At 40.4% G+C, this 15,318-nt stretch overlaps 1 protein-coding gene and 1 long non-coding RNA gene across 4 annotated transcripts in view; one reads left to right on the top strand and one right to left on the bottom strand.

Moving 5' to 3' along the window:
• Nucleotides 1-15,318, top strand: part of LOC309668375 — a 485,025-nt gene that overhangs the window by 394,578 nt on the left and 75,129 nt on the right. The window lies entirely within an intron of this gene.
• Nucleotides 1-15,318, bottom strand: part of DENND5A (DENN domain containing 5A) — a 110,573-nt gene that overhangs the window by 29,677 nt on the left and 65,578 nt on the right. For all 3 annotated transcript variants that reach the window (XM_082478056.1, XM_082478055.1, XM_082478054.1), the window contains one exon: nt 14,779-15,013. In XM_082478056.1, coding sequence (XP_082334182.1) covers nt 14,779-15,013 — 235 coding nt within the window. The remainder of the gene's footprint in view (nt 1-14,778; nt 15,014-15,318) is intronic.

Here is a 15,318-nt window from a genome sequence, read left to right on the forward strand (position 1 = left end):
TTGTGGTGAGCAGGGGCTACTCTTTGTTGTGATGCACGGGCTTCTCATTGGGGTGGCTTCTCTTGTTGCGGAGCATGGGCTCTAGGCATGCGGGCTTCAGTAGTTGCGGCACATGGGCTCAGTAGTTGTGGCTCGCAGGCTCTAGAGTACAGGCTCAGTAGTTGTGGCGCACAGGCTTAGCTGCTACGCGGCATGTGGGGTCTTCCCAGACCAGGGATCGAACCCATGTCCCCTGCATTGGCAGGCAGATTCTTAACCGCTGTGCCACCAGGGAAGTCCCTGTTTCCTTTCTTTTTCATCTAAAATCCTACCCTTGTGAAATAATCTCTTGATTTTTTTTCAAGCCCTCCTCTTAAATACTTTTATATAATGCACTATTTTTTTAAACTAATTAATTTATTTATTTTTGGCTGTGTTGGGTCTTCGTTTCTGTGCGAGGGCTTTCTCTAGTTGCGTCAACCGGGGGCCACTCTTTTTTTTTTTTTTAATTTTATTTATTTGTTTATTTATTTTTGGCTGTGTTGGGTCTTTGTTGTTGCATGCGAGCGTTCTCTAGTTGCGGCGAGTGGGGGCTACTCTCCATCGTGGTGCACGGGCTTCTCATTGCGGTGGCTTCTCTTGTTGTGGAGCACGGGCTCTAGGGTGTGCAGGCTTCAGTGGTTGTAGCACATGGGCTCAGTAGTTGTGGCTTGCAGGCTCTAGAGTGCACGCTCAGGAGTTGTGGCACACGGGCTCAGTTGCTCCACGGCATGTGGGATCTTCCCGGACCAGGGTTTGAACCCATGTCCCCTGCATTCGCACGAGGATTCTTAAGCACTGCGCCACCAAGGAAGCCCCGGGGGCCACTCTTCATCGCAGTGCGCAGGCCTCTCACTATCGTGGCCTCTCTTGTTGTGGAGCACAGGCTCCAGACGCACAGGCTCCGTAGTTGTGGCTCAAGGGCTTAGTTGCTCTGGGGCATGTGGGATCTTCCCAGACCAGGGCTCGAACCCGTGTCCCCTGCATTTGCAGATTCTCAACCACTGCGCCACCAGGGAAGCCCTAATGCACTATTTTTAATGTTGTGTTGCACATGTATTAATTATAATATTCTTTAAATTATATACATTTTGATATACATATGGTATATTAAAGTAAAATGGAAAAAAAGCATTTCAGTCATATGGTAGAAATTTAAAATATTACAAAAGGATGTATGTACAGTGACGTGTTAAGACTTATCACTGTTTCCTATTTCCTTCCAGACATAGACATGCATATACAGCATGTATACCTTTTAAAAACAACACAGATGGGAGCATACTAATCATTGTTTTATACCTTCTTTCATTTAATAATTTATCTTGGAGATATCAGGACATAGATTAGGTTGTTTCCTAAGAACAAAGACTGCATGAGAAACATCCTTGTTCATACAATTTTCACAGAAGTGTGAGTATTCAAGGACAGTTTCTAATTCAATTTCGATTTGCAGGGACTTCCCTGTCGTTTGTTTTAGGAGTGAACTTATCTGTAAAGTGATCCCAAGTCTAACGTCTTTCTCTGCACAGAGACAAGTCATAAAAATGTGCTGATTATTCTCTGTTCACCACTCAGAAGTGGTTGTAATCCCAGTATGCTTTGCATTATCTCCTTTTGTTAAAAGTAATTGCTCATTACAGCATTATGGGAGTTGTGAGAAAACCCAGAGAGTTGCCTCGAGCTGAAGTGTTTCCAGTTGATTTTGATTGGCTAAAACTCTTTGGATGCAGATGACCTTCAGCTGTTTCCTATTTATTAGTTTCACCTTCTTGGAATGATGAGCACAGAGACTTGCAATGGCAAAAGGAGGTACTGATTTTATCGTTTGTACTGGTGTATAGCAATGGATTTTGTGCTGTTGCTTACAGCTCTTGGAGGTCAGCATCCTAGTGTGGGTACCACGGGTTGATGGATCCCAGAGGCATGGTTTATTAGGCCATCCTTCAAGGTGGGTTGTTGCTTTTTTAAAATACAAAAATGTAGGGAAAAAGAAACCCACAACTCAGACCAGAGAGGCCATAAAATTCCAAGTTTCTAGTATCTGTAAAACCAAACCATATAAATGGAAAGCAGTTTAGCCTTCAAAGAGGAGATTATTTCTCATCCCCTAAAGTGTTTTGTTTCTAAGAATCGCACACTTTCAAGTGCATCACAGGGAATTCTTCAGGGATTTCAATCTGAGGCGAATAAAGTTACCCACTCTAGCAGAAATAAGTGGGCTGAGCTTCAGATACTGGATTAGACTCATCCTGAAGAGTAGGGAAAAACCAGAACTAGATGTCTGTGCTATTGAAAAACCTGCTTTTATGGAGCAGAGGAAGCCCCTTCCTTCAGACTTTAGTGTGCCCTGTTTCATGGTTAGAGAGTAGATAGATGTTCCCTGACACTGTAACTAGGTACACTACAAGGAGTAGTCCAGTGTCCAGGAAGCCTCATGAGGAAGGCATTTCAGGGACTCCTTTACTCAGAGTGTCTGTTGGCCCCCTATGAGATGTTCTTGTCTCTGAGCAGACCTGTCAGGAATGCCAGCCACGAAAAGGAGTAGCACCTGCTTTATTGACTTTCGGTAAAAGAAGCAGCTTTTTGGTTTTCACATGATTGAAAAGGCCTTGCTCCTTCCTACCTTTTTAAAAAAAACCCAGAAATGGTGTGTGTCTATATGTGTGTGTACACTGAAACGGGGGGAGAAATTATTCAGTGTAATATTTATTCAAAATATGTGTTTAAGAGCCAGTGTTGGGACACAGTAAGACTGGGCCTTCAGCTTTAAATATCTCTGGGAGGTTTTCTCTCTCACCCTTACATTCTTTTGATCATCTTAAGTTTGAATTTTAAAGTATAGTCTTATCACGTCTGAGATTCTCAAGATTATTGCTCTTAGTAGATTATTTACAGGCATTCATATCTAGAAAAGAGAGGTGAAAGATACAAAAACTGAGGCCTCACCTAGAGAATCATTAGAATTCTTCTTAATAATAATTGTTAGAATAATCATAGAGGGCTTCCCTGGTGGCGCAGTGGTTGAGAGTCTGCCTGCCAATGCAGGGGACATGGGTTCGAGCCCTGGTCTGGGAGGATCCCAGGTGCCGCGGAGCAACTGGGCCCGTGAGCCACAATTACTGAGTCTGCGCGTCTGGAGGCTGTGCTCCGCAACAAGAGAGGCCGCGATAGTGAGAGGCCTGCGCACAGCGATGAAGAGTGGCCCCCACTTGCCACAACTAGAGAAAGCCCTCGCACAGAAACGAAGACTCAACACAGACATAAATAATAAATTAATTAATTAATTTAAAAAAATTTTTTTTAAATAAAAATAATCATAGAGCAGGAAGATTTCAGCAGAAAGATAACAAGCCAAGTTGTACAGGTGCCCCATGGAACTGAGGTATCTCAGAAGAGGCTGAAGATAGAACTTGCAGTGGCCTAAATTTTGTTCCTCAGTTGTTGCTTACTCTCACGTTGGAGTAAATACTTTTTCTGAAAGGCTATATAGATTATCTATTTAATTCTTGAAAGAGTTTTTATTTTTTTTTTTTGTAATTTGGGAAATATTTTTGTTGTTGCTTCAGTTGGGAGAGGGTCCTCACCAAATAGTCTTCAATATGGGAATGGCAGTGCTTTGTAGGGCACAGTGAAAAATGAGATCGACTTTCTTCTTGAACTCTTATCAGTCTGTTCCTGATTTTAGTGAATACGAAAAGCTTGTGCTCTTTTGTCCTTCTGCTAAATGAGTTGTATTTTTTAAAAAATCATTATTGATGACCAAATCTCTGAGCTCAGTTTTACCCACTGATTGTTTTACATCACTTATCTATTATCTATCAAACGCCTTAGCTTTCCCCGAAGAAGCGTGAGGCACTTCCTTAGAGTGTACTCAAAATGTTTGAGATGATGAAGTTTTAGTCATCAATTTTTATTTATTTGCATTACTAGTTAAAAAAAAAAAACTATTTCCAGGTCATGCTTAGCCAGGAGCAAAGTGGTAAGCTGCTCCAAAGTTTTATTGGTGAGCACACAGGATGCTTTGCTAAAACCTAGTTGATATATATCAGCTTCTGCTCACTTCCTACTCATTCTTCTTCATTTCCTGGAAAACTTTTTGTTACTTATTACTCCTTTATGAACCAAGCTGGGACTTGCTTAAATGGTGGGCTGAGTTTTCAGTGCATAAAACTGTTTAACTCCTGTGAAAACTCATTTGAAATCAGCCATTCCAGGAGGATATTACTCACATGATTTTAAAATTGATGTTCCTACTTTGTCTTTAAGTGTCTGAAACCATCATACCATTTGTAAATAGTAATGTGTTAAATTTCAATCTATTGTATTGGCTTTGCCGATGTATTTTTTACTCATTTTAAAAATAAAACAAGTCTAGAAATTGCATTCTGAAGAAAGCTAAACTTTGAGCACAAGCTTCTCTTCCAAGATATGCTCTCTGACCTAGAATAAGAGTTTTGAGTAATGAAAGTCAATCTTCTGGGTCTTTCAGGTTCTTGGGGAGCTTTTTATCAAAGTGTTAAAATGACACTTTCATGCTATTACCATTCAAGAAAGGTTGCCAGGTGGAAGGCAGACTTGGCTAGTGTGGAAAACCAGCCTCTGCATGCTTGAAGGTTCTTTGGGCTTGATCTTGAAGGCAAAGTTCACATCAGCTCCTTGCAGAATGCAGACATGTGAGTGGTAAATGAGGTCTTTTGACATTCATGCCGAACAGAGAGACTAGACCACTGTTCCTTTTCTTTTTGTTCCACTTCCCCATTCTCCTTCTACTGAAGAGAATCTACTTAACATTCTCGTTTAGTATTTGGAGCAACGTGCTATTTATGATTCCTATTGTATTTCTTTTTCTTTAAGTTGTATTTCTATATTAAATTTTATTAATAGCATGGACCTGTGCGGGAGGGGGTATACTTCAGCTTGTGGTCCATTGAGGTCTCTGGGTTGTCTCTCCGACACCCACAAGGGAATCATACTCTGAGCATACCCTTGCTGAAGTTTATCCTGTTCCTTTCTAAATGTGAAATTGTGTTGAAGATTTTAACTTACTATTTGAGAAGCAAGTACCTTGTTTTTGACTGGTTTTATTTTGGTTTTTTTTTGACCTAGATTACCAGAGACTGATGACTGTGGTGGAGACAATTACAGCTCTCCTGTTTCCTTTCCAGTGGCAGCATGTCTATGTTCCTATTCTCCCAGCTTCTCTCCTACATTTCTTAGATGCTCCTGTGCCATACCTGATGGGCTTGCATTCCAATGGCCTGGATGACCGGTCAAAACTGGAGCTGCCTCAAGAGGTAAGAAAAACGTGGAGCTTGGGTGCTGGTGCCTGTGGCCCTGATACAGGATTTGGGAGAGAAGGGCTTTGGGATGAGCCCAGGGTGGTATCACCAAGTTTAATTTCTTTTATTTTGGGGAACACAAACAACTTCCCAGTAAAAAAGTAAAAAGAATGAACATTTAGCTCAACTTATATAATTCCAGAAACACTTGTTTCCTTTATCACCTGACATATTTTTATAATAATCTCTGTTTATACTATTGTGAACTGCCTTTTTCAAACATGATAGTTTACATATTTTTAAGAAAATCTTTTTATTATGTAAAAGTTTAAACTTACACAGAAGAGTAGCATAGTGAATCTCTGTGTTTTCAATACTTAGCTTTAACAGTTATCATACATTTAAATTGTATCTTACTTCTGTACTTTCTACCCCCTATTTTTTAAAGAAGTTCCACATAATATAATTTTATAACTGCTTTAGTAGCCAGACATGTATTAATAAATCAGTGGTTTTGTTTTATAGGCCACAGTTGCTCTGTAAAAGTTGACCTGATCATAGTGATTCTTGTAGTACTGAATGTAGCTTTGAAAACTTTCCTTGCTCAAGATAAGGAAGGCCTTGAGAGAATGCTTCTCCTCCCCTGCTGTGAGGACGGCCTGCTCCTCTTTCCTATTGTTTCAAATACTAAAATAATTGATTAAAAAATTTTTTTGTTTATTTACTACTTCATTCTAAAATAGATTTAAAGCATCATGAGAAATAAGATTGTTTTGTTTTTTATTTTCCTAGAATTACCAAGAGAACTGGTCTACCTCTTTTGGTCATTTTGTGGCTTGTATGAAACTAGCTGGGGGAAGGCCTTTCCTACTCTGAATTTCATAGTCAACAGAAAGGCCTGGGAAGAAGACTTTGGACTATGCACACACTGGTATCAACAGGACTCTGTCTCATCCTTCCACCAATGATTTTTGGGGGGAAGATATTTATGTATAGCTGGGGAATATGAGTAAGAGGACCTCCAAAGAAGAGACCGTTCTCATGGAATTGGATCTAAGCAGCATTCACATTGTTGGGCATGTCTGGGCAGCCATCTTGATGAACATGCCTGATAATTAGATCATACCCGTAATATTTAAGTTATAGTCAATTTCATCTCTTTTTCTCTCTCCTTTGGTTTTATTTTTATTTATTTGGCTGCGTCGGGTCTTAGTTGCGGCGCGTGGGCTCAGTAGCTGCAGCACGCGGGCTCTCTAGTTGTGGCGCATGGGCTCTGGAGCGTGTGGGCTCAGTAGTTGCAGCGCGCAGGCTTAGTTGCCCCGCAGTATGTAGGATCTTAGTTCCCCGACCAAGGATCGAACCCACGTCCCTTGCACTGGAAGGCGGATTCTTTTTTTCTTTTTTAAATTTATTTTATGTACTTATTTTTCACTGCATTGGGTCCTTGTTGCTGCGCGCGGGCTCACCCGAGCTGCAGCAAGTGGGGGCCACCTCTCGCCACAGTACGCGGTCTTCCCATTGCAGTGGCTTCTCCTGTTGCGGAGCACGGGCTCTAGGTGTGCGGGCCTCAGTAGTTGTGGCACCTGGGCTCAGTAGTTGTGGCTCATGAGCTCTAGGTACAGGTGCAGTAGTTGTGCTGCATGGGCTTAGTTGCTCCGCAGCATGTGGGATCTTCCCGGACCAGGGCTCGAACCTGTGTCCCTTGCATTGGCAGGTGGATTCTTAACCACTGCACCACCAGGGAGGCCCCGGAAGGTGGATTCTTAACCACTGGACCACCAGGGAAGTCCCTCGCCTTTGGTTTTAGAATCAGAATGTCTTCCTTATAGTTTTTTCCGTTTCTGCCCCCTTTGCTCCTTTGAATCTATAGAGCTTTGTGCTATTTGGGGTGGGACAAGATTAATTAAGGAAGAAAAGATCTAAATAATGTCAACTAAAAAAAATGCAGGAGGCTGCAAAAAGAACAGAGTTTATTTGCGGACTTAAGAATTCCAATTGGGGGGCTTCCCTGGTGGCGCAGTGGTTGAGAACCTGCCTGCCGATGCAGGGGACACAGGTTCGAGCCCTGGTGTGGGAGGATCCCACATGCCACGGAGCAACTAGGCCCATGCGCCACAACTACTGAGCCTGCGCGTCTGGAGCCCGTGCTCTGCAACAAGAGAGGCCGCGATAGTGAGAGACCCGCGCACCGCGATGAAGAGTGGCCCCCACTTGCCACAACTAGAGAAAGCCCTCGCACAGAAACGAAGACCCAACACAGCCATAAATTAAATAAATAAATAAAATAAAAAATTAATTAATTAATTAAAAAAATAAACAGGAGCTGTTGTTTTAAAAAAAAAAAAAAAAGAATTGCAATTGGGGAGACACAGATTCAGTTAACCCTGAAAGAGTATTCCGAGGAAGAGAAAGAGTCAGGGGCTTATAAAGACAAAAACCATGAGGTTGTTAAAAGTTGCCCTGGTGAGAGTTGTGATCGACTCTGATGCGAGTCAAAATATTTGTCCTTAAGAAATCACAGGTTATTTTAGGGTAGGGGTCTTATAAGTATATAGACTGTCACTAATTGTTTTAGGGTAAGGGTCTGATTAGTATCTTGAGTTTCTGGCAGGTGTTCTGGTGTCTGTTCTTCATCAGGTCAAAAGGTCAGATTCCATCCAGGCTGAGTCATGCAAACATCGTACTTCCTTAATGGCTTCCCGGCTCCATTTTAGAGATCTCTCTTAGAAATACTGACTCCATTTTGACTTTCCTTTCACAATGATGGAGAAAACCATTGAGTTTTGGGGTACTGGGTTTTTATATGTATTTGTCTACTGATAAATATGCATAAAGACTAGATATCAAAGATTGGAGAATGGGGAGCTTTTTGTTGTTGCTTTAAATGATTGCATATTTAATACTGACACCTCTTTCTGGTAAACCTAATTATCATTTTGTAAAAGTCAAAATAAGAATAACAGTAAAAATGTTCATTGCAGCTCTATTGACGATAGTCTGGACACGGAAGCAACCTAAGTGTCCATCGACAGATGAATGGATAAAGAAGATGTGGCACATATATACAATGGAATATTACTCAGCCATAAAAAGAAACGAAATTGAGTTATTTGTAGTGAGGTGGATGGACCTAGAGTCTGTCCTACAGAGTGAAGTAAGTCAGAAAGAGAAAAACAAATACCGTATGCTAACACATATATATGGAATCTAAAAAACAAACAAAAAAAATGTCATGAAGAACCTAGGGTCAAGATGGGAATAAAGACGCAGACCTACTAGAGAATGGACTTGAGGACATGAGGAGGGTGAAGGGTAAGCTGGGATGAAGTGAGAGAGTGACATGGACATATATACACTACCAAATGTAAAATAGATAGCTAGTGGGAAGCAGCCGCATAGCACAGGGAGATCAGCTCGGTGCTTTGTGATCCCCTAGAGGGGTGGGATAGGGAAGGTGGGAGGGAGGGAGACACAAGAGGGAAGAGATATGGGGATATATGTATATGTATAACTGATTCACTTTGTTATAAATCAGAAACTAACACACCATTGTAAAGCAATTATACTCCAATAAAGATAGTTAAAAAAAAAAGATTATTTTGATAATAATGGTACAGAATTAAATATATGTCAGAGAACATTAAAGGAATTCCAGAATTTCTACGGAAAAAAAAAAAGGAAATAAAGTATTTTGAGCTGAATAAAAATGAAAACACAAAATATCAAAATTTGTGGAATGTCATTAAAATATTACTTGAAAGATTTACAGCCTATCTTAGGCCATGAATATTACAAACAACTCAATGCCAACAAATTGACCACAGATGAAAGACACAAACTGCCAAAGCTCACTCAAGAAAACAGATAACCTGAATAGCTCTATATCTAATTTTTTAATTGAATCTGTAGTCTAAAACCTTCCTACAAAGAAAACTCCAGGCCCAGATGGCTCCACTGATGAATTCTGCTAAACATTTAAAGAAGAAATAGTATCACTTACACAAGCTCTTCCAGAAAACTGAAGAGAGTATTTCCCAACTTATTCTATGAGGCCAGCATTACCCTGATACCAAATCAGACCAAGACATTACATGAAAACTATGAACCAAATCCCTCATGAACACAGATGCAAAAATTCTAAACAAATTTTTAGTAAAGCGAATCCAAAAATAAACAAAAGGATAATACATCATGACCAAAGAGAGTTTATCTCAGGACTGCAAGACTGGTTTCCACATTCAAAGATCAATGAATATAATTCACCATTTTCACGAACTAAAGCTAAAAACCACATAATTACCTCAATAGATGCAAAAGAGCATTTGGCAAAATACAACCACCACTTCTGATAAAAACTCTCAGCAAGCTACTAACAGGAACCAACATTCTCAACTAGATACAAAAGTATCCATGAAAAACCATAGTGATGGGCTTCCGTGGTGGCGCAGTGGTTAAAAATCCGTCTGCCAATGCAGGGGACGCTGGTTCGAGCCCTGGTCCAGGAAGATCCCACATGCTGTGGAGCAACTAAGCCTTTGCACCACAACTACTGAGCCTGCGCTCTAGAGCCCACGAGCCACAACTACTGAAGCCCACACGCCTAGAGCCCGTGCTCCACAACAAGAGAAGCCACCGCAATGAGAAGCCCGCGCACCGTAAGGAAGAGTAGCCCCCACTCGCCGCAACTAGAGAAAGCCTGTGCGCAGCAACAAAGACTCAACTCAGCCAAAAATTAATTAATTAATTAATTAATTAATTAATTAAAAGAAAAAACCATAGTGATAACACCGTACTTAATGGTGAATGCTTTCCCCTTAAGATCAGAAATAAGACAAGCATGCCATATTCTATTCGACATTGCACTAGAGGTTCAGTGCAATAAGGCAATAAGGCAAGAAAAAGAAAAGACATCAAGACTGGAAAGGAAAAAGTAAAACTATTATTATTTGCAGGCAATAAGACTGTCTACATAAAAAATTTGAAGGAATATACAAAAAGCTACTAGTTTAGGAGGGTTGTAGGACACAGATCAATATACAAAACTCTTATTATATTTCTATATATTAGCAATGAACAATCAGAAATTGAAATCTTAAAATACCATTTACAATAGCACTAAACATATGAAATACTTAGGAATAAATCTGACAAAAGATATGCAAAACCTGTTCACTGAAAACTATATAACACTGCTGAGAGAAATTAAAGACCTGAATAAATGGAGAGATATGCCATGTTCATGTATCAGAAGACTCAATAATTTTAAAATGTCAGTTCTCCCTAAATTGGTCTATAGATTCAAGGCAATCCAAATGAAAATTTCAGAAGGTTATTTGTAGATTGGCAAGCTGATTCTAAATATATATGAAATAAAAAGGACCTACAATAGCCAAAACAACTTTGAAAATAAGAACAAAGTTGAAAGACTAACACTACCTCACTTCAAGATTTAATATAAAGCTACAGTAATCAAGACAGTGTGGTATTGGTGTAAATGTAGACTAACACATCAATGAAACAGAACAAAGAATCCAGAAAAAGACTCACACATATACAGATCACTAATATTTTGACAAAGGTGAAAAGACAATTTATCAGAGAGAGGATAATCTTTTCAACATATGATTCTGGAACAACTGGATATCCATCTGGAAAAAATAAACCTGGACCCTTAGGTTACACCATTTACCAAAATCAACTTGAAATGGATCACAGACTTAAATGTAGACTTAAATGTTAAGCCTAAGACTAAAAACTTCTAGAAGGATATGTATAGAAAAAAAAAACTATGTTACCTTGGTTAGGCAAAATGTTCTTAGATACAACACTAAAAGCATAATCCATTTAAAAAAACTGATAAGTAGACTTCATCAAAATTAAGAACTGTTCTTTGAAGGACACCATTAAGAGAGCAAAAAGACAAGCCACAGAATGGGGAAATATCTGCAAATCATATATCTGATAAAGGACCTGTATCCAGAATATATAAAGAACTTCCAAAACTCAGTAATAAGAAAACAACACAATAAAAAAAATGGGCAAAAGATTTAAACAGGCACTTCACCATAGAAGACCTGTGAATGGCAAATAAGCAAATGCAAAAATGTTCAACATTACTAGTCATCAAGCACACATAGATCAAAACCACAATGAGATACCACTACATACCTATTAGATGGCTAAAACTGAAAAGACTGAGCATACTAAATGTTAACAACAATGTGGAAGAACTATAACTCTCATACGCTGCTAGTGGGAATGTAAAATATACAACTACTTTGAAAGACAATTTGGCAATTTCTTTAAAAAGTCAACATACGAATATCATATGGTGCAGTCATTCTTCTCCTAGGTATTTATGCAAGGGAAAAGAAAACATATGTCTATACAAAAACTTACATACAAATGTTCATAGCTCTAATGCCCACCAACAGGTAAACAAATTGTAGTAATATCCATACAGTGGAATACTACTCAGCAATAAAAGGAACATGAATGAATCTCAATATAATTATGCTGAGTAAAAGAAGACAGACTAAAATAAAGAATGCATACTGGGGCTTCCCTGGTGGCACAGTGGTTAAGAATCTGCCTGCCAGCAGGGGACACGGGTTCGAGCCCTGGTCCGGGAAGATCCCACATGCCGCGAAGCAACTACTGAGCCTGTGCTCTAGAGCCCGTGAGCCACAACTACTGAGCCTGCACGCCACAACTACGGAAGCCCACACACCTAGAGCCCGCGCTCCACAAGAGAAGCCACAGCAATGAGAAGCCCATGCACCGCAACAAAGAGTAGCCCCCACTCGCCGCAACTAAAGAAAGCCCATGCGCAGCAACGAAGACACAACTCAGCCAAAAAAAGAAAAAGAAAAAAAGAATACATACTGCATGATTTCATTTATATAAAAACCTAGAAAATTCAGACTCTATAGTAACAGAAATCATATCAGTGGTTGCCTAGAGACTGGGGGAGAGAACGCAGAGAGGACAGGATAGAGGTATTACAAAAGGGCATGAGAAAACCTTTGAGGGTAAAGGGTATGTTCCCGATGTCAGTGAACACATATAACAAAACTTTAAATGTGTGCAGTTTACTGTATGTCAATAACATCTCAAAAATTTTAAAGAGTAAGAACAAAAAAAGCTGGTAATTCTCCTGGTATTGTCTAGATACATATAAAAACATCTCACCTTTGGGCCTTGCTGAGTGTCCTAGGTCAAGTGGCCTTCTCTCTCTGGGCATACCTTACTTCCTCCCACCCTTACTCTCCTTCATCAGAACTTATTTAGTCTCAAACGTGCTAGGCACTATTCTAGGTCCCCAGATACAATGGTGGGCCAAAGGAAAATCTTTACCTGTAAAATTAGTGAATGAGTAGAGTTAATTGCCATCAAGATCCCTTCTAAATGTAAATTTTAAAGACTCTCCAGAAAGACCCCTTTAGTTATATTTTTACCATTTTCCAATCAGACTGATTCAAGAAGCTAAGGTGTCCATGAGGAATGGTGTGAGGTAGCTGAACTACTCCGCTAGGCTAGAAATCTGAAGCCAGTGGCAAGAACCCTGAACTAGCATATTTGGAGTACATATCTCAGGGAAATACCTAAGGGCTATACCAAGGGCATGATTCCTGGGAACAGAGCATGTAGTTGCCTGGAGGGTCTCTGTGATACCCATTTTTCTGAAATAAGTCATAGAAATGAGGGTTAGTTAACCCTCCTTCCATATCCCAAACTCCACATTCTAATGGGACCACAAGAATTCATGTCCTAGCCACAAATGAGACCAGAGTAACTCATATCAGTATTTGGTGTTCAACAATTGGATTACAGATGGGCTGAGAACTGACTGCCTCAACCCTTTGGGCACAAGGGCAAGGCCTCAAGCGACTAGAGTGCTTCATCTTACAGTCTCCAGCTATAAGCAGACTCCTCCCTTTATTCCCACAAGCAATATATAAATATTGTCATTTTTCAAGTGTAACACAACATGAAAAGATTGGGAAGTCCTGATTTAAAGTGATGGTTTAGGAGATGTTTCTCTAAACCCACAATCTTGTAAAAAAGTCTCCATCAAGCTCTCCAGGACCAACGCCTTAGGCAGGGTTCAGGACCTGAAACTTGATGTGTGTGCTCCAGGAGGCAAGGAGGACTGTGTTAGAGTATTCCACTTGCACGGACAACACGTTCTCAAGTCTTGGCCAAGAGGACTGTCACCTTAATGAAAGGCTTGAAGCAAGAGCTGAAAGATAAAGTCAGAAGGCTATCGAGCATAAGGCTGAGGAACCCAGGATTTTGTCCAAACTGTCACCACTTGTATCTTCAAAACCTAAAAAAATGCCTGGCACATTCATTCATTCAGTAAATACTTGGTGAGCACTTCCCATACACTGGGCATGTAGTGGGTATTTATATTTGGTAAATGAATAAACAAAATATACAAAAAGGCTACAACAAGGACACTGAATAGCGCACAAGGAAGAAAACACACTACTTAATCTGACACCTCAGTCTGAGACTGTTCTCTGGAGAAACTGACCTAGACGGGGCCTCTATGAACGAAAAGGTGTATTCCATCATGCAAGTAGCAAACAACTTTTAACATCTATATGTTCTAGGCACAATGTTAGAGGACTGGGGGTAAGACAATGAGTAAATACAGTCTCTGCTCTTAAATTGCTCCCTGATAATGATGGCTCAAAACAATAGAGATTATAAAGAGGAGGCAAGAACAAAGCACAACAGGAGCTTAGCGGAGGATCAACTCAGCCTGAGAGCATCAGAGAAGGCTTCACAGAGGAGGAGACACATCAGCTGGATTTCTATAAGCTGCTTGCCCATAACTCACTCGCCCCTTCTTTCTTGCTAATAGAATCTCAATACAGTTCAGGGTAACATTACACCCAGGTCAATACTCACTTTCACAGCCTCCCTTGCACTTAAGGGTGGTCATGGTTCTGGCCTATGAGACAACAGAAGTTGTTGGGAATTTCTGGGAAAGCTTTTGCTTTCTGATGTAAGAGGGAAAATACAGCTGGAATCAACTTTCCCCTTTGCCCTGAATGTGAACATAAAAGGCCTCTTGTAACAAAGAGGCAACAAGTATGAATATAAAAGTCAACATGCTAAGGACAGCTGAGTCAAATCATAGACTCTCATTTCCTGATTACATTGTTGAGCAGCTGAGCAACCACCAATTCTGCACTTCTTGATAATTTAAGAAAAATAACCCCCATTTATCTCATGCACTGCTGATTAGATTCTCTAGCACTTACAGCAGGACCCATTCCTAACTGACACAGTGTTAAAGGATGAGAAGAAGTCTGCCAGGCAAAAAAGACAGGGGAAAGCATTTCAGGCAATGGGAACAACTTATGCAAAAACAGAAACAGGGAAAGAAGCTGGCATGTTTAGGAACAGGGACATGTTAGTGACATAATCCAAGAGGCTAGAAAGTACAACAACAAGGAGGCCTCACTTGCTTCATCCACAGTGGTACACTTCTGGTACATGGATGTGCGCAGAGTAGGTGTCCGAACATTCAACAGCCTGATCTTGTCTACTCGGGAATCAAACACCCGGAGCACAGGATCTTTATCATCATCGTCATGACACATGATTTTGTTGTCAATGAAGGAAGCAAACATCTGGGTCTCCAAGAATCTTGAGAGGAAAGGCAGGTAGGGCTCAGGCTGATCTGACAGAAAAGACGCCTGGTGGGACCAAAAGGAAAAAGTCATCAACAGGGAAGAGGGCGTATCAGCCTTAATCAACCAAGGCTACATACCCAAGGGATTCAGTAGGTTACCTCTTCTCTGAAGCTTCCTAGGTCTTTATAAATTGTAAACAGTAAAACCTCTCCATCCTTTTTAAAAATTCATATAATTTCAGATATCCTGAAACTTTGACACACTGGCCCGTTTAACTTACTCAGGTAACCTACTGTGGCAACCAACGTTCCCAGAATCCTGATGTTCAACCTGCATGCACATCTTTGCCTAAGAGAGCTCTTTGACTG

Source organism: Balaenoptera physalus (genome assembly GCF_965194825.1).
Source record: "Balaenoptera physalus genome assembly, chromosome: 10".
In the NCBI taxonomy this organism is placed as follows: domain Eukaryota; kingdom Metazoa; phylum Chordata; class Mammalia; order Artiodactyla; family Balaenopteridae; genus Balaenoptera; species Balaenoptera physalus.